Source organism: Thalassophryne amazonica, chromosome 3 (genome assembly GCF_902500255.1).
Source record: "Thalassophryne amazonica chromosome 3, fThaAma1.1, whole genome shotgun sequence".
NCBI lineage: Eukaryota > Metazoa > Chordata > Actinopteri > Batrachoidiformes > Batrachoididae > Thalassophryne > Thalassophryne amazonica.
The window spans coordinates 90,121,731-90,136,338 of record NC_047105.1 but is presented as its reverse complement, the minus strand read 5'-3'; the positions used below and the strand labels follow the sequence as shown (position 1 = coordinate 90,136,338).

The 14,608-nt window shown below is 41.7% G+C and overlaps 1 protein-coding gene across 2 annotated transcripts in view; it reads left to right on the top strand.

Annotated features, from left to right (window-relative positions):
• LOC117507239 (paxillin-like) overlaps nt 1-14,608 on the top strand; it is a 167,200-nt gene that overhangs the window by 129,634 nt on the left and 22,958 nt on the right. Inside the window, exons 2-7 of one of the 2 annotated variants that reach the window (XM_034167063.1) lie at nt 4,734-4,915; nt 4,986-5,071; nt 5,204-5,343; nt 5,537-5,732; nt 6,574-6,721; nt 10,781-12,256. In XM_034167063.1, coding sequence (XP_034022954.1) covers nt 4,734-4,915; nt 4,986-5,071; nt 5,204-5,343; nt 5,537-5,732; nt 6,574-6,721; nt 10,781-12,256 — 2,228 coding nt within the window. The remainder of the gene's footprint in view (nt 1-4,733; nt 4,916-4,985; nt 5,072-5,203; nt 5,344-5,536; nt 5,733-6,573; nt 6,722-10,780; nt 12,257-14,608) is intronic. The other variant, XM_034167064.1, reaches the window with a different exon arrangement.

The following is a 14,608-nucleotide window of genomic DNA, read 5'->3' as shown; positions in this document are numbered from 1 at the left end:
AAGATCCTTCTGAATGTAGTAAAGTAAATCTGCAAGCCCAGATCTGTCATTCAACGGAGAAATCTTCATTTAAAAATGACAAATTTACAGCTAAAATTTAGCCCTCTGCAAAACTGTCATCGCATCCGGGACGCTGCCGAGACGTCAGGGAAAAGACTATCCCAGCATGCATTGTGCGCGCCAACTGTAATTTGTGGATTTACGTCAGTTTGCATCTGCACCTTTTTCTTGTCTTATACGGAAGGATCTACTTTTTTTAAAACTTCATATTGTCTTGCGGCACATTTGGTGAGTACACATTTCTTTTATTTGTGCTTAAAAATTATTTTGGGGGACTTTTTCATACACCCATTTGATTGAGTGGTGTCACATTGAAAATCTACTGTCTTTCGCCTCCGATGTTACCGTCGCGGGGTACGGAGGCGGGACCTGCAAAGAATCCAAGTCATTAAAAAGATATAAACCTCTCTCAGCAGCCATGGAGCTCTGCGGCTCCGATTACCGAGACGTGCGGCGCTGCGGAAAGTCTGTCCTTGCAGCAGCAGGTGTCACCGGCCGCTCCGCATCAAAACAGCGAGCGTAGTCTCTGGACTTTTGCCAAGTTGGCTGCACCTCCATTCAGTAGACAGGAACGTGATGCCGGCTGCACAGCAGACACGGGGGCGATGTGAGTGGCCCGCTTCGGCGGTTACCGAGCACGACTGGTAAGCGCAGTGGAGGCAGAGAGAGAGGCGTCGGGGAAGAACGTCGCCCGCTGTCGATGTCGCCGCTGATCTGCATGCAGAGCTGTATCTCACATTCATTGCAGCTTACTTTTGGATGCTGAAACCAGGACGTGTATAACAGTAACATTACTAACAGATAAAATCAATTTCAATGCGGGATCGGACTAAAGGCGGGAGCGCTCCGTCTTCTGCCGGACGTCACTGCAATGTCCCGGATGTACAAACAGTTTTCGCTGAGGGCCAAATTTTAGCTGCAAATTTGTCATTTTTAAATGAAGATTTCTCCGCTGAATTACAAATTTGGGCTTGCAGATTTACTTTACTGCATTCATAAAGGGTCTTACAAATACATATCAGCTATTTCTTTCTGAGATCTGACCACATTTATTTCAATGCAGGTCTACTTTAACCATCTTTGAACAAGAATGTTCCCTGTGAATTTGAAGACCCTGGCAGTAATAGGACTGGACTTACGCTGGAGCACGGATGAAGGGACGCAAAGTCTTCACAATACCCGATGGCCATATTTTGGCCTTGGTTTGAAATTATGTACCAGATTCTAAAGTCCAAGTCTTTAACTTGTGTGGGGACTGATAAAGCTGACAAAAGTAAACAACCAGAGTGTGTCAGAAAAATTCTCGACAGATTAATAACCATTTTTTTTTATCCATAATCATTACATAACCGTGGGGGCTGACTTTTAGCTAGCTGATGGTCACTCCGCTCCGTCTGCGGCCACTCATTTACATGCCCAGTCTTATGACAGCACGTCAATCCCAGGTTGCTTTTTGTATTCAGGACCCCTCACCCCATCCAATACGCCTAAATAAGATTGAAAAGCACACGGTGTTAATAAATACATACCTTGAGAGATGCATCCTGCTGAGTTCACCTGTGTGTTCGCATACAGGAGCTATGCAGAATATTGCTACTGTTCTGGTTCCAAGGCCGTTATCTCCTTGCAAAAAAATCTAAAATTATAGGAACACATGAGGGTCAAGAAAAATCCAGTCGCCGATTATCGCATTTGTGTTGCTTTCATCTGCATTTGTCCGTTCACAATCACTGATCCAGTAAGCAGATAATGCTGTTAAATGGCTGGGGGCGGGTCCGGTGTCCACAGCACACATATTAAAATGACAAGAGCCAAAGTCTTTTAAACACAGATAAAATCCTTCTTTCTCTGCGACTCCAGCTCCAAGTAGTTTTTGAAGTGCATGTGTCCACTCTTTATGGGAGGTGTGTACAAAATATTTCCATTTCTCCCTCCAAAAATTATCAGTGGGAAAATTGCCCAACTAATAAACACCATTACTGTTTATGATGGCTCCTCAAAAAACACACCTGCTTACCATTTTGATGTTTTCACTGTCAAAGTCTACAAGAAACACAGATTTTGAGCTGCAAAAAAATTTCTGTTTTTCTCCTTTGTTTAAATAATATGACTAAGGGGGAGTCACAGCTTCACATTTCTGAGCGTTTATTAGCGGCAGAGGAAATCAGGCTAAAGAATTCTCCATGCTGATGACTTAATTTCTCAGGGCACATGGCACCAAAAATAAAGCACAATATATCAAAATTTTCATGATTCTTTATTTATTTTGAATAGTCAGCTCATTTCACATTTTGTTTACCAGAGCACTTTGAGGAATCTAGTTTATCTCCAGAAATTACAATTGGGCAGCGCAGTCTCATTTGAGTTTAATTTCTCTACATCCGGGTATAAAAACACAGCATTTTCCCTGAGTTTTTGGGCGAATTACACGCAGACAAAGTGAAAATGCAAACAAAAAGTGACAGTGCGGTGGAAAGTGGACATGTCTTACGGTTTCTTTATGACCCGGAGCACAAACATGTCGAGGCGGTTTTGCACGCGAGAGAACGCAGCTACTCTGGTTAGCTGTGTAGGTTAGCACTGAGTGACACGACGTCTCCCACTCGCTTTGTCTTCCCTTCTCCACTGGGAACCGAAAAAAAAAACACTTTTCGCGACTGCTTCAGTGATTGCAACAAAACAAAAACAGTACACCATTTTTCCATGTGAAGTTATGCTGTGTATATATTGCACAACGGCAGCGGCTGTCCCAATAGGTGGTCACATCCCGCGATAACATGCAGGGTTCAAACGAGACTGCGCTGCCCTGTTAACATAACATGCCCTGAATTTGAATTTTATTCAGATATTTGCTGAAGAATATAAAGTTTACGAGGTCTGTCCATAAAGTAACGGCCCTTTTTATTTTTTTCAAAAACTATATGGATTTCATTCATATGTTTTTACGTCAGACATGCTTGAACCCTCATGCGCATGCATGAGTTTTTCCACGCCTGTCGGTGACGTCATTTGCCTGTGACCACGCCTTGGGAAGGAGTGGTCCCGCCCCCTCGTCGGATTTTCATTGTCTGGAAATGGCGGAATGAAAAGGACTTTTTTTTCCATCAGAATTTTTTCAGAAGCTGAGACTGGCACCTGGAAACCAATCGAAAAATTTATCTGGCTTTCGGTGAAAATTTTACGGGCTTCACAGAGAATAAGGACTTTAACTACAGCTTTAAGGACCCCTTTAAGGACGGTTGGTGCGCCACGCTCCAAGCTGCGATGACGAGGCACAAACCACTGGATCATTTCTAAACAGATGGCTCTGTGGATACGAGACCATCGTGTGCTCTTTCTCTGGTTATCACAAGAGCTGGACATCAGCCATTTTCCGGCAGATTTCACTTTTAACAAGAGATTTTGTCATGGAAAGCTGCGCGGAGGCTTCGCACGTCACGACCGATTCGCTTTGGAAGCGAGACAAAGGAACACCTCCGTTTCGGAGTGTTAGAGGACAAGTTGGGACATGCCTATCTCGGCTTTCAGTGCTTACCAGTCGAGTGAGTATAAGAGAAATTGTGGAGAGCTGGACATGTCCCAACTTGTCCTCTAACACTCCGAAACGGAGGTGTTCCTTTGTCTCGCTTCATCAGCGAATTGGTCGTGACGCGCGAAGCCTCTGCGGGGCTTTCCATGACAAAATCTCTTGTTAAAAGTGAAATCTGCCGGAAAATGGCTGATGTCCAGCTCTTGTGATAACCAGAGAAAGAGCACACGACGGTCTCGTATCCACAGAGCCATCCGTTTAGAAATGATCCAGTGGCTTGTGCCGCGTCGTCGCAGCTCGGAGCGCGGCGCGCCGAGCGTCCTTAAAGGGGTCCTTAAACCTGTAGAAATAGTCCTTATTCTCTGTGAAGCCCGTAAAATTTTCACCGAAAGCCAGATAAATTTTTCGAATGGTTTCCAGGTGCCAGTCTCTAACAGCTTCTGAAAAAATTCTGATGGAAAAAAAGTCCTTTTCATTCCGCCATTTCCAGACAATGAAAATCTGACGAGGGGGCGGGACCACTCCTTCCACAAGGCGTGCTCACAGGCGAATGACGTCACCGACAGGCGTGGAAAAACTCACGCATGCGCACGAGGGTTCAAGCATGTCTGACGTAAAAACATGAATGAAAGCCATATAGTTTTTGATAAAAATAAAAAGGACCGTTACTTTATGGACAGACCTCGTAGTTTCCATCTCACTCACTCACTCACTCACACACACACACACACACACACACACAGAGAGAGGGTATTTTTTTCTCCCACATCAGAAAAGTGCCTTTATCTTGATCAGAAACTTCCAACAGCCCCACACTGACAGCAGGAATCACAGTTTTAGGTTAACTCCTCAAAAGAGCCAAAGAAAGCTTGAGTTTGTCCTACTTTTTACTGCACCTCTTAACAATTTTGCAAAGCAAACCTTCTAACCTGCTTTCCTTTATTGTCATCATTTGTTTAATATATTTAAAACCCATCCACACAGAGATTCATGACTGTATCTCCAGTACAGTTACACGAGGCAGAGTCCGATTTGAATATGTGACACTGGTTATTCCCTCACTCTGATGTAGTCAAAACTCTGCTTGTGAGTGAAATAAGTGTCACACTTATGATGATGCAATCCCTGTTTTGTGTTTGTGTAGATGCGCTGTTGGCGGACCTTGAGTCCACAACGTCCCACATTTCCAAGCTTCCACTGTTCCTGTCTGAAGACACAGCTTACTCCCTCCCTGTAGACAGTCAGATCCAGCCAGACATCTGCTCTCCACCTCCTGTCCTCCCCACTGCCACTGAGCAAACCCAGAATGGTCTAGAAGAAACAGAAGTAAATGCAGTTCTCAGTTTAAATTCATTCAAATGTTTTCCTTCATTAAATGTTCACCTTCTCCACTCAGTCCACAGACTGTGCTCAGAGAAGCCCTTGGTCTGCAGATAGCAGCAGTGCACAACAGCCTCAAGGGGAAGAGGACCACGTTTACAGGTCGAACTCAAAATGTTCTGTACTCCCAAAATGAGTGTTTTTGTGGGTACAGTACACTGTCCTGGCATTGTTTTCGCTCCAAGGTTATTCCATGTATTTTGATGAGATTTGCGCCTCTCTTTTTCTTTGTAGTTTCCCCAATAAGCAGAAGGGCAGCGAGTCAGCTGATGGTGCGATGAATTCATCCTTGGGCAGCAACCTGTCAGAGCTGGACCGTCTTCTGTTGGAGCTCAATGCTGTTCAGCAAAGCACTCCTACTTTCTTCACAGAGGGTATTCACAGAGATTACATTCCCTTTTTTAAAAAATCCTGTGTGATGGATCATCAGCAGCACAACTTAACTTGAAGCTATGACATTTGTTATGTACCAGTTTACATTGAGATAAACTAAGTGTATTAAATGTGGGACACTTTGGTTTCCTGTTCTTTGGGGTGTTTTTTTTTTTTTTTGGGTCCCTTTAATAGAAGAGGCGCCTCCACCCCTGCCTGCCAGCAGCATCATCCATGGTGTCCAGGAGAATGGATTCTCTACTACAAACAAAGTGGCTCCACCTGTGTTGGAGAAGCCAAAACGCAGTGCAACACCTCGAGGAATAGAAGATGTACGACCGAGTGTGGAGAGCCTGCTGGATGAGCTGGAAAGTTCTGTGCCAACACCCATGTAAGATGTTATCATAACAGAGAAATTGGGGTGTTTGTAGATTACCATAATTTCCGGACTGTAAGACGCTACTTTTTTCACATGCTTTCAACACTGCGGCTTTTAGAATGATGCAGCTAATTTGTGGATTTTTACAGGCTTTTTTATAAGTTGAAATAGGTCAATTGATGCTGTCGATTTCCTGAAAGCTGCGCTACTCATGCAGTGTAAATTCACACACAGTGTAAATATAAGGTCTTACCTGTTCGTTTTAGTGAACTCTTCGGCACTTTGCGCCCGAGTTGCGCTGTGAGATCAGTAAGCAGAGTGGAGCCTTCTCTCCACACCGGTTCTCTGTCTTGGCGCAACAAGTTGAAATAGTCACAGCGCCTCATTAACGTCACATTTACAACAGACTCCATCCAATCGTGGCTGCACGAGATGAAAGTTAGAAAAAGAAAAAGTTAAAATTATACAGTTCTCCATGTGGAGCAGAGACTGGATGACGTGCGTGTCAATATTTACGTGTAACACTTTAGGGAAAAAAGCATTTACGGTACGTATTTATTTAAAAGTTAAAAAACCTTTTTTGTCTAACATCTTGCTGTGTAAATATCTCATATTGCAATGTGGAGACCCGCAGCTTATAGACAAGTGCAGATTATTTATGTACAATTTCTTTTTTCTTTTTAAAATTGGTGGGTGTGGTTAATATTCAGGTACGCTCTATAGTCGGGAAATTACTGTATGTAAATTGTGTAAATAATGTAACATCGGTTTTAACAGAAAAGTAGTTTAAGAAATAAAAAAAGGCAATCACTGTGATTGGTCATGAACATTATTATGATGTTCTTTTCTGTAGACCGACACCTTTATTGGTGACAGATGATCAAACTGAAGGACAAGTGGAAGCCCTAGCACCACAGCATGCCAGAATGTCTGCTTCCTCGGCTACACGGGAGCTAGATGAGCTCATGGCCTCCCTGTCTGACTTCAAAGTCCAAAGCAATGTGAGTAAAGTTCTTATGGGGGTTAAACTTTTTAAATTTACACATGACGCTCATCTTTGGCGTCTGCACCACCATTTATCATCAGAGGATTTCAAACTTGTTTAATCCTTGTAAAAAAAGGCAGTGGAACAATTTGTATTTGGTATTTTCTGCTTTTCCATATTTCTCGCTATACTGTATGACTGTTTATGAAATGATACGACAGACATTGTTTCATAGTGCTTTATTTAAAGATATCATATTATACAACCCCAAATCAGAAAAATTTGAGACAGTATGGAAAATGCGGAAATCCTGCAGTGATTGTTTCATTTACTTTGACTTCACCTTTTATTGCAGACAGTGTGAACATAAGATATTTCATTTTCTGTGTGGTCTGCTTTTTTCATTTGTTAATATGCATCCATTCCTGCATTTCAGGCCGCAACACATTTAAAACAAAATAAATAGCTGGCACAGAGTTTAGGCAGTTTAGTGCAAACAATGAAGCAATTAAAAATAATTTTAAACAGGTGATGTCAACAGCTGATTGTAATCACGATGTGGTGCAAAAGCAGTATTTATGAATGAAAGGCTTTGAGGAGCAAAGATGGGCAGAGGATCTCCAGTTTGTCAACAAATGCAGGGAAAAATTATTGAGATGTTTAAAAATAATGTTCCTCAAAGAAATAATGGAAAGGATTTGCATATTTCTTCTTCAGCAGTACATAATATTATTAAAGATGCAAGGAATCTGGAAGAATTTCAGTCGGTCAAGAGCAAGACACAAATTGAAGCTGAGCACTCAAGATCTCTGATCTCTCAGACAGCACTGCTTCAGTAACTGTCATTCACCAGTAGCTGATTTAATCATATGGGCGAGAGGTTACTTTGGGAATCCTTTGTCAAGCGTGACAGTACTGCGCTCCATTCACAAATGCCACTCAAAACTATAATGTGCACCAAAGAAGCCTTGTATTAACCTTGTCTAGAAGCAGCATTGACGTCTCTGTGCTCTGAGGTATCTGGGTTGGACCATCACACTTTGGAAATGTGTATGTGGTCAGAGGAATCAGGATGCTGTGTGCTCTGGGACAAAGAGGAAAAGGACCGTCCAGACTGTTATCAGCAACAGGTCCAAAAGCCAGATGTATGGGGTTGTGTCAGTGCCTTTGGCAAAGGCAGTTTACACTTCTGTGATGGCAGCATTAATGCAGAAAAAGTACACTGACATTTTAGCGCAACATATGGTGCTTTCAAGATGAAATCTTTTCCATCTTACCCATTTTTCAAGAAGGCAATGCAAAACCACATTCTGCACACATTACAAAGTCATGGCTGCAGAAGGAGAGGATACGGGCACTGGACTGGCCTGCCTGCTTTCCTGACCTGTCTGCACAATAGTAAATGTGTGGAGAATTTTGAAATGAAAAATGCAACAAAATAACTAAATAACACCTGTATTGTTTCACTGCTTGGTGTCCTCATTGCCAAATTTTTTTTTTTTTAAGATTTCAAAGTGATAAATGCTTTTGTTTCAACTTTTTTCGGAATGTGTTGGAGGCCTTAAATTCAGGAATGTATGTTTATTAACAAATGAAATGAAGTTGAGCAGAAAAAAACATGAAATATCTTTGTTTCATAGCATATACAATGAAATAAAATTAAAGTAAATTTATCAATCATTCCTTGCCTGTGTGTGTGTGGGTGTGCTTGTGTATTTTACATACCATCCATATATATATATATATATATATATATATATATATATATATATATATATATATATACACCTGTTGCTTTAAAATTTTAATGGAAAAGGGATGCTGTTTGCTGCACCCCTTGCAAACATCATAATCTAGAACAAGTTATTACAGTCTTAAACATTGTTAAGAGTGGGGTAGTTTCTTCATAGAATTGTGAGACTTGGATGATGTTTACCACAAAAATACAAAGCATCTGAGCAATCCCGCATGTGGTGTGGTCAACAGAGTAGAGGAAAGACTCACACGGGTCTAAGGACAAATTTGTTTGTCAAGATAAAACACAGAACAACAAGTGAACACAGCTAATATGTCACAAAATGTTTATTAATCCATTGTGTTTGTATGAGTACTTGAAAGAAATAATCTAGTTTTATCACCAAAAAACTTTTTTAAAGATGAAAAGTGGACACATTTTAAATATTTATATTTTTAATAAATATTAGATATTTAGCAGCATTTTATTATTTTACTTACATGCACCAAAAACTGTATAGTGGAGCAGATGTGTATGATTTTTGGCTAGAATCATTCACTTGGTGATTTAAGCATCAGATTTGGCATGAATGTTCTTCATAAACCAGTGAAAAAAGTGCTAGCCACTTTAAAATCCAATATGCGTCCAGGTAGGGGTCAAAATTGAAAGATGTTCCAATCATATTGGAAAGTATTACCACTATACCATTAACACTAATACACATAGGCAAGTGCATGGTTACAGAAAATAGCAGCAGTAAGGTTCACTGGTGCAAAAAGTGCAAAGAGAAATGGACCATTGTTATGAGGTAAAACAATAAAGTGCTTAGTACATGTTTAGGTGGCGAATAGCTTGTGGATAGGCACTATCCCTAAAGCGTGATGTTTTACATGCGATGCTTCTGTACCTCTTCCCTGATGGTAAGAGGGTGAATAGATAGTGTGTTGGATGGGAGGGGTCAGAGGTGATGTTATTAGCTTTCCTAGAAATCCTGATGTTATAGTATGAGGCTGTGGAAGATAGACTACAGCCAATGATTTTAGAGGCCCTGCGTACTACCCTCTCAAGCTGTTGTGTGTCCTGGCTGGTAGCACTACCATACCAGACCAGGATAGAGAAGGTGAGCACGTTTTCGATGGTAGCATGGTAGAAGTGGGTCATGCCTGTGTGACTGACCCCAAATTTCCTCAGCTGACGGAGGAAGTCTAGTCTCTGATGGGCTTTGGAAATAATGAGACTGGTCTTCAAATTCCATGATAGAGACTGATGGATGGTGGTGCCTAAGAAGCGGAAGGAAGGGACCCATTCCACTTCTTGGCCGTTAATGGAGATGGGAATGTGCTGGCCTGCCTTTTTCCTATAGTCAACTATGAGTTATTTGGTTTTGGTTGCATTAAGGATTAGATTATTGTATTGTTATTGTGGCATTATTTGTCTGATCCTAAGGATTCCAAAAACAAAAACAAAAAAACGCTATAGTTGAAAGTTTCTATGACTGTATGTTATGGAGTTATGGGGTAAAAACAGCAAAAATGATGACAAAGGTCAGTTTCAGTTTGTTCAGGGGTTAAAAGTTAATGTTGCTCCAATTTTGGTAAAAAGTGATGTAAATTGGTTGAGTTAATACGGTTTTTAAAAATAATAGTTTGCCGTGCTTAGTTATGTTATAGGGTAACATGTCATATGCCACATCCAGTGGATGTTGACATTGTTTGACCTTTACTTTGGACAGTAAATATTCAGCATGGTTAAAACAAAATGGCAGGGATTATGACAAACTCTGTTGTGAAGCATGGCTGCAATATCTGAAACAGTTCCCCCTCCCTCTTAGAAATAGTTAGAGATTTCCAGATCAGTTGCACTGTTCTGCTGTATCACATCGCGTCCATCATTTGACATTGATGAATGACACAGAAATTTGACATGACCGAACAAATGCTGTTCTTATGAAGAATAAAATGTTCTGTAACTGTTGACGCTGTGAGAGAAATATTAATTTTACTCCCTAGTGATTTTTGAGATGTAAGGTAATTGTGTTTACCCCTGTATATCTTAGAGCAATGACCAATACTTCCTGTATTTGGTTAAAAGTAAACAAATTGATCAATGTAATTATGTTATTAGAACTTGTATTTAATTTAAAATTTATTTGCATAGTATTTCACAAGTGCTAACTTTCAAGATAAGGGGCATGAGTCATTTCTCCCTTTGTGCTTGATAAGTTGTGTTTGTTAATTTAATTTACCCTCAATGTATTTTCCACCCTCTTTTTCTCTTTGTCTGTACCACTGTGTATGTGTTGTCTGCGTTCTAATCACAACATTGTGGAAACTAATTCAGCCTGGGTCTCAGTTGTCTATAAATCAGGAGGCAAGAGACCCTTCATTAATAGATGGCTCTTCATTCATCCAACAAGAAACTGCCACTTCCACAAATCTTGTTAGTCCAGTTGATGTTCTTCTGCCCTCTCATTGTTCTACACCACCCTGCACTTCTCTTCCACTTGAACTCCACATAGATGAAAATGATTATTCTGGTCTTAACACCATTCCTACATCTTCAGCTGTAGTGATCACATCATCGAAAAGTCCTCAGTACTCTGAGAACCAACCAAAGATTGATGGTGGCAGTGTTGCTTTTGAGATCTATCATGTTGAGAGCATCAGTGTGTCTGCCACCTTGAAGCCCCTTAATCAAACAAAAGTCAATATTCCCACACATATGACAGTCACAAAAGTATCAAGTCCATTTATAAGTAGCTTAGGTACAATTACAAATGACAGAGGTTCCAGCCCAGTATCTGTAACCAGAAGCCCAAGTCAAGGGGTGGTTTCCAAGAGCCCTAGTCCTGATTCTCTATGCAAAACCACCAGTCCAGTTCTGACAGCTAAATATTCTACTCCATCTTACATTAAATGCTCAAGTCTAAGCCAGACTCATACGAATGCAAGCCCAGTCCCAAAAAGCTACAATCCAGTAGCGATTGGTCATGCTCCAGAAGCAACTACAAATACTAATAGTGCCATTCAAACAACTAGAGAAAAGGCACCAGCACCTGGGACTGCACGAACAAGTTGTATGCTTTCAAGCCCGGTTTCAAAGAGTTCAAGGCCTGTGACAATCCAAGCTATTTCCATCCCTGAAAGTGCTTCTACTCAAATTGTTCCAAAGTGTGCTAGTCCTGTGACAGTTACAAGACTTTCAAGTACAGTGCCAATGATCCAGAGCCCTGTCACAATGCCAAATACGTCTAGTTCTTCAACTGTCTGTAAGAATTCTAGTCCAGAAATGGCCCAAAAGGATGCTTGCCCAGTAATACTTGCAATACCAGCAATGATTTTAAATGGTGAAACATCAGTTCTTCAGAGTCCTGCTGCAGTCATGAGAAAAACAAACTCAACTAGTCCCACAGCTTCACCAGTTAATCTTGCTCTTGCATCAACACATAGACCCACTCCTCCTCAGGAAAAGCAGGGAGGGGAAGTTCTGGATTTAACCTGGCCATGCCGGGAGCCTTTATTGGATGAAGCCTTAAGCAAACTTTTATACTATACTCAACCATTGCATGTAGGGCAGCACGCTGGAGAACAGCAGCTACCTGCTTCCATTATGTCTGGATATGAGGAGAGATCTTGGCAGGAGGAGGATGGAATTTACCCCGAGCTAAGCCAAGAGAGAAGCTTGACACCGATGACTGAGTCCAGCTGGATGGACGAGTGTCTCACTCCTTCCACCTGCCCTGGGACCCCAGATGCAACGCTGGATCTACCCATTCAGCAGCCCTCTGCTGTCGAGCGGCTATCTGCCTGTGGCCAAGTAGGAAGCCCAACTTGACTCTCCCAACATAAGATGCTGGCAGAAAGCTGGATAGGCTCCAGTGTTTATCTGTGGCTTAAGTTTGTCAGTTAATTGGCCCTTTGGCCTTATATGTAATGTACCATCCAACAGGGGCATCAGTAATGTCACTTTCACATGATATAAGTTATTCATATTAATGTCAGTATAGCTTTGCCAGTTTTTGAAACGTACTTATTTTGGGAGAGTTTACTCAAGGTGCTGTGCAAAAGTACAAAAACAGTGTGTTGTGAAGAGACATTCTTCCATCCTTGTGGTGTTTTGCATGTGGTGTCATTACATAGACACTGAAAAATTGTGGCTTGAGGGAGAAGTCTCCCTGTAGACAGTTTTGACTCCTTCTGGCTGATGTCGAAAGCTATGCTGTGCATGCCACTACTTGTACCACTTGATGTTGCTGTGTTGTTATTCACAGGGCCTGGTCTGTCGGGTTTACGCAACCAAAGGATGATGCACACAGTGCTCTTTGAATCACTTGCATCAATGCAAAAAAATTTAACTTCACAGCATGCTGCCGGATGTGCATTTAGAAATGCTGCGTTGCATACCCTGTGCATGTGCACATAATCTAATAGTGTGCTGTATGAGTATGTAGCCATTTGAAGCTGGAGGAGGAGCGGCAATAATGAAGCCAATACACCGACATTGTTGATCTAGCAGCCTATTGGTTGCACACATCCAAGAAATGTGTTTTACATATTGTAGCAATTAAATTTGACATTTTAGTGATGTCACGACTCACTCACACTATGTAATGTCAAAGATTAACTGATTGATATAATCTCTGGATCACCTCTCTAGATGTAGCTCTGTTGATTCTGGAGATATCCTGAAAAATGTGGGGGGTGGTTGGACTGTATTTTTATGACCTTGATGTTCAATTCTGTTCCAAAAGGTTAATTGGCTCCGGAAACTCAGCCAAAATATATTCCTACCCATTTTAGTGAAAACCTGTTCACACTCTTGCAAGTTACATTGTAACAGACAGACACGAGTTACCATCACTTGCTGCTCTGCTGGCAAACAGAGTAATTACAGTGCTTATATTAAGCAGGTTTTGACCAGCATCACAATTATACTTGGATTTTCTGCTGCCTCGCTTTAGGACAGACAGACCGTGTATACTATATATATATATATATATATATATATATATATATATATATATATATATATATACGAGGTCTGTCCATAAAGTATAGGTCCTTTTTATTTTTTTCAAAAACTATATGGATTTCATTCATATGTTTTTACGTCAGACATGCTTGAACCCTCGTGCGCATGCGTGAGTTTTTCCACGCCTGTCGGTGACGTCATTCGCCTGTGAGCACTCCTTGTGGGAGGAGTCGTCCAGCCCCTCGTCGGAATTCCTTTGTCTGAGAAGTTGCTGAGAGACTGGCGCTTTGTTTGATCAAAATTTTTTCTAAACCTGTGAGACACATCGAAGTGGACATGGTTCGAAAAATTAAGCTGGTTTTCAGTCAAAATTTTAACGGCTGATGAGAGATTTTGAGGTGATACTGTCGCTTTAAGGACTTCCCACGGTGCGAGACGTCGCGCAGCGCTCTCAGGCGGCGTCATCAGCCTGTTTCAAGTTGAAAACCTCCACATTTCAGGCTCTATTGATCCAGGACATCGTGGGAGAACAGAGAAGTTTCAGAAGAAGTCGGTTTCAGCATTTTATCCGGATATTCCACTGTTAAAGGAGATTTTTTAATGAAAGACGTGCGGACGGGTCCGCGCGGCGGCTGCGAGCCGACGCGACGCTCCGCCACAGGAAAAACACCTCTGTTGGAAGCCTTAAGGACAAGTTGGAACATGTCCAGCTGTTAAACAATTTCTCATATACTCACTCCACTGAAAGCCATCAGAAGCCGCCTGGATTTTACAAATGGTTATCAACACGGAGGTGTTTTTCCTGTGCCGCCGCACCGCGCCAGCTGCGTCCCGACGCGCGGACCCGTCCGCACGTCTTTCATTAAAAAAAATCTCCTTTAACAGTGGAATATCCGGATAAAATGCTGAAACCAACTTCTTCTGAAACTTCTCTGTTCTCTCACCACGTCCTGGATCAATAGAGCCTGAAATGTGGAGGTTTTCAGCTTGAAACAGGCTGATGACGCCGCCTGAGAGCGCTGAGCGACGTCTCGCACCGTGGGAAGTCCTTAAAGCGACAGTATCACCTCAAAATCTCTCATCAGCCGTTAAAATTTTCACTGAAAACCAGCTTAATTTTTCGAACCGTGTCCACTTCGATGTGTCTCACAGGTTTAGAAAAAAATTTGATCAAACAAAGCGCCAGTCTCTCAGCAA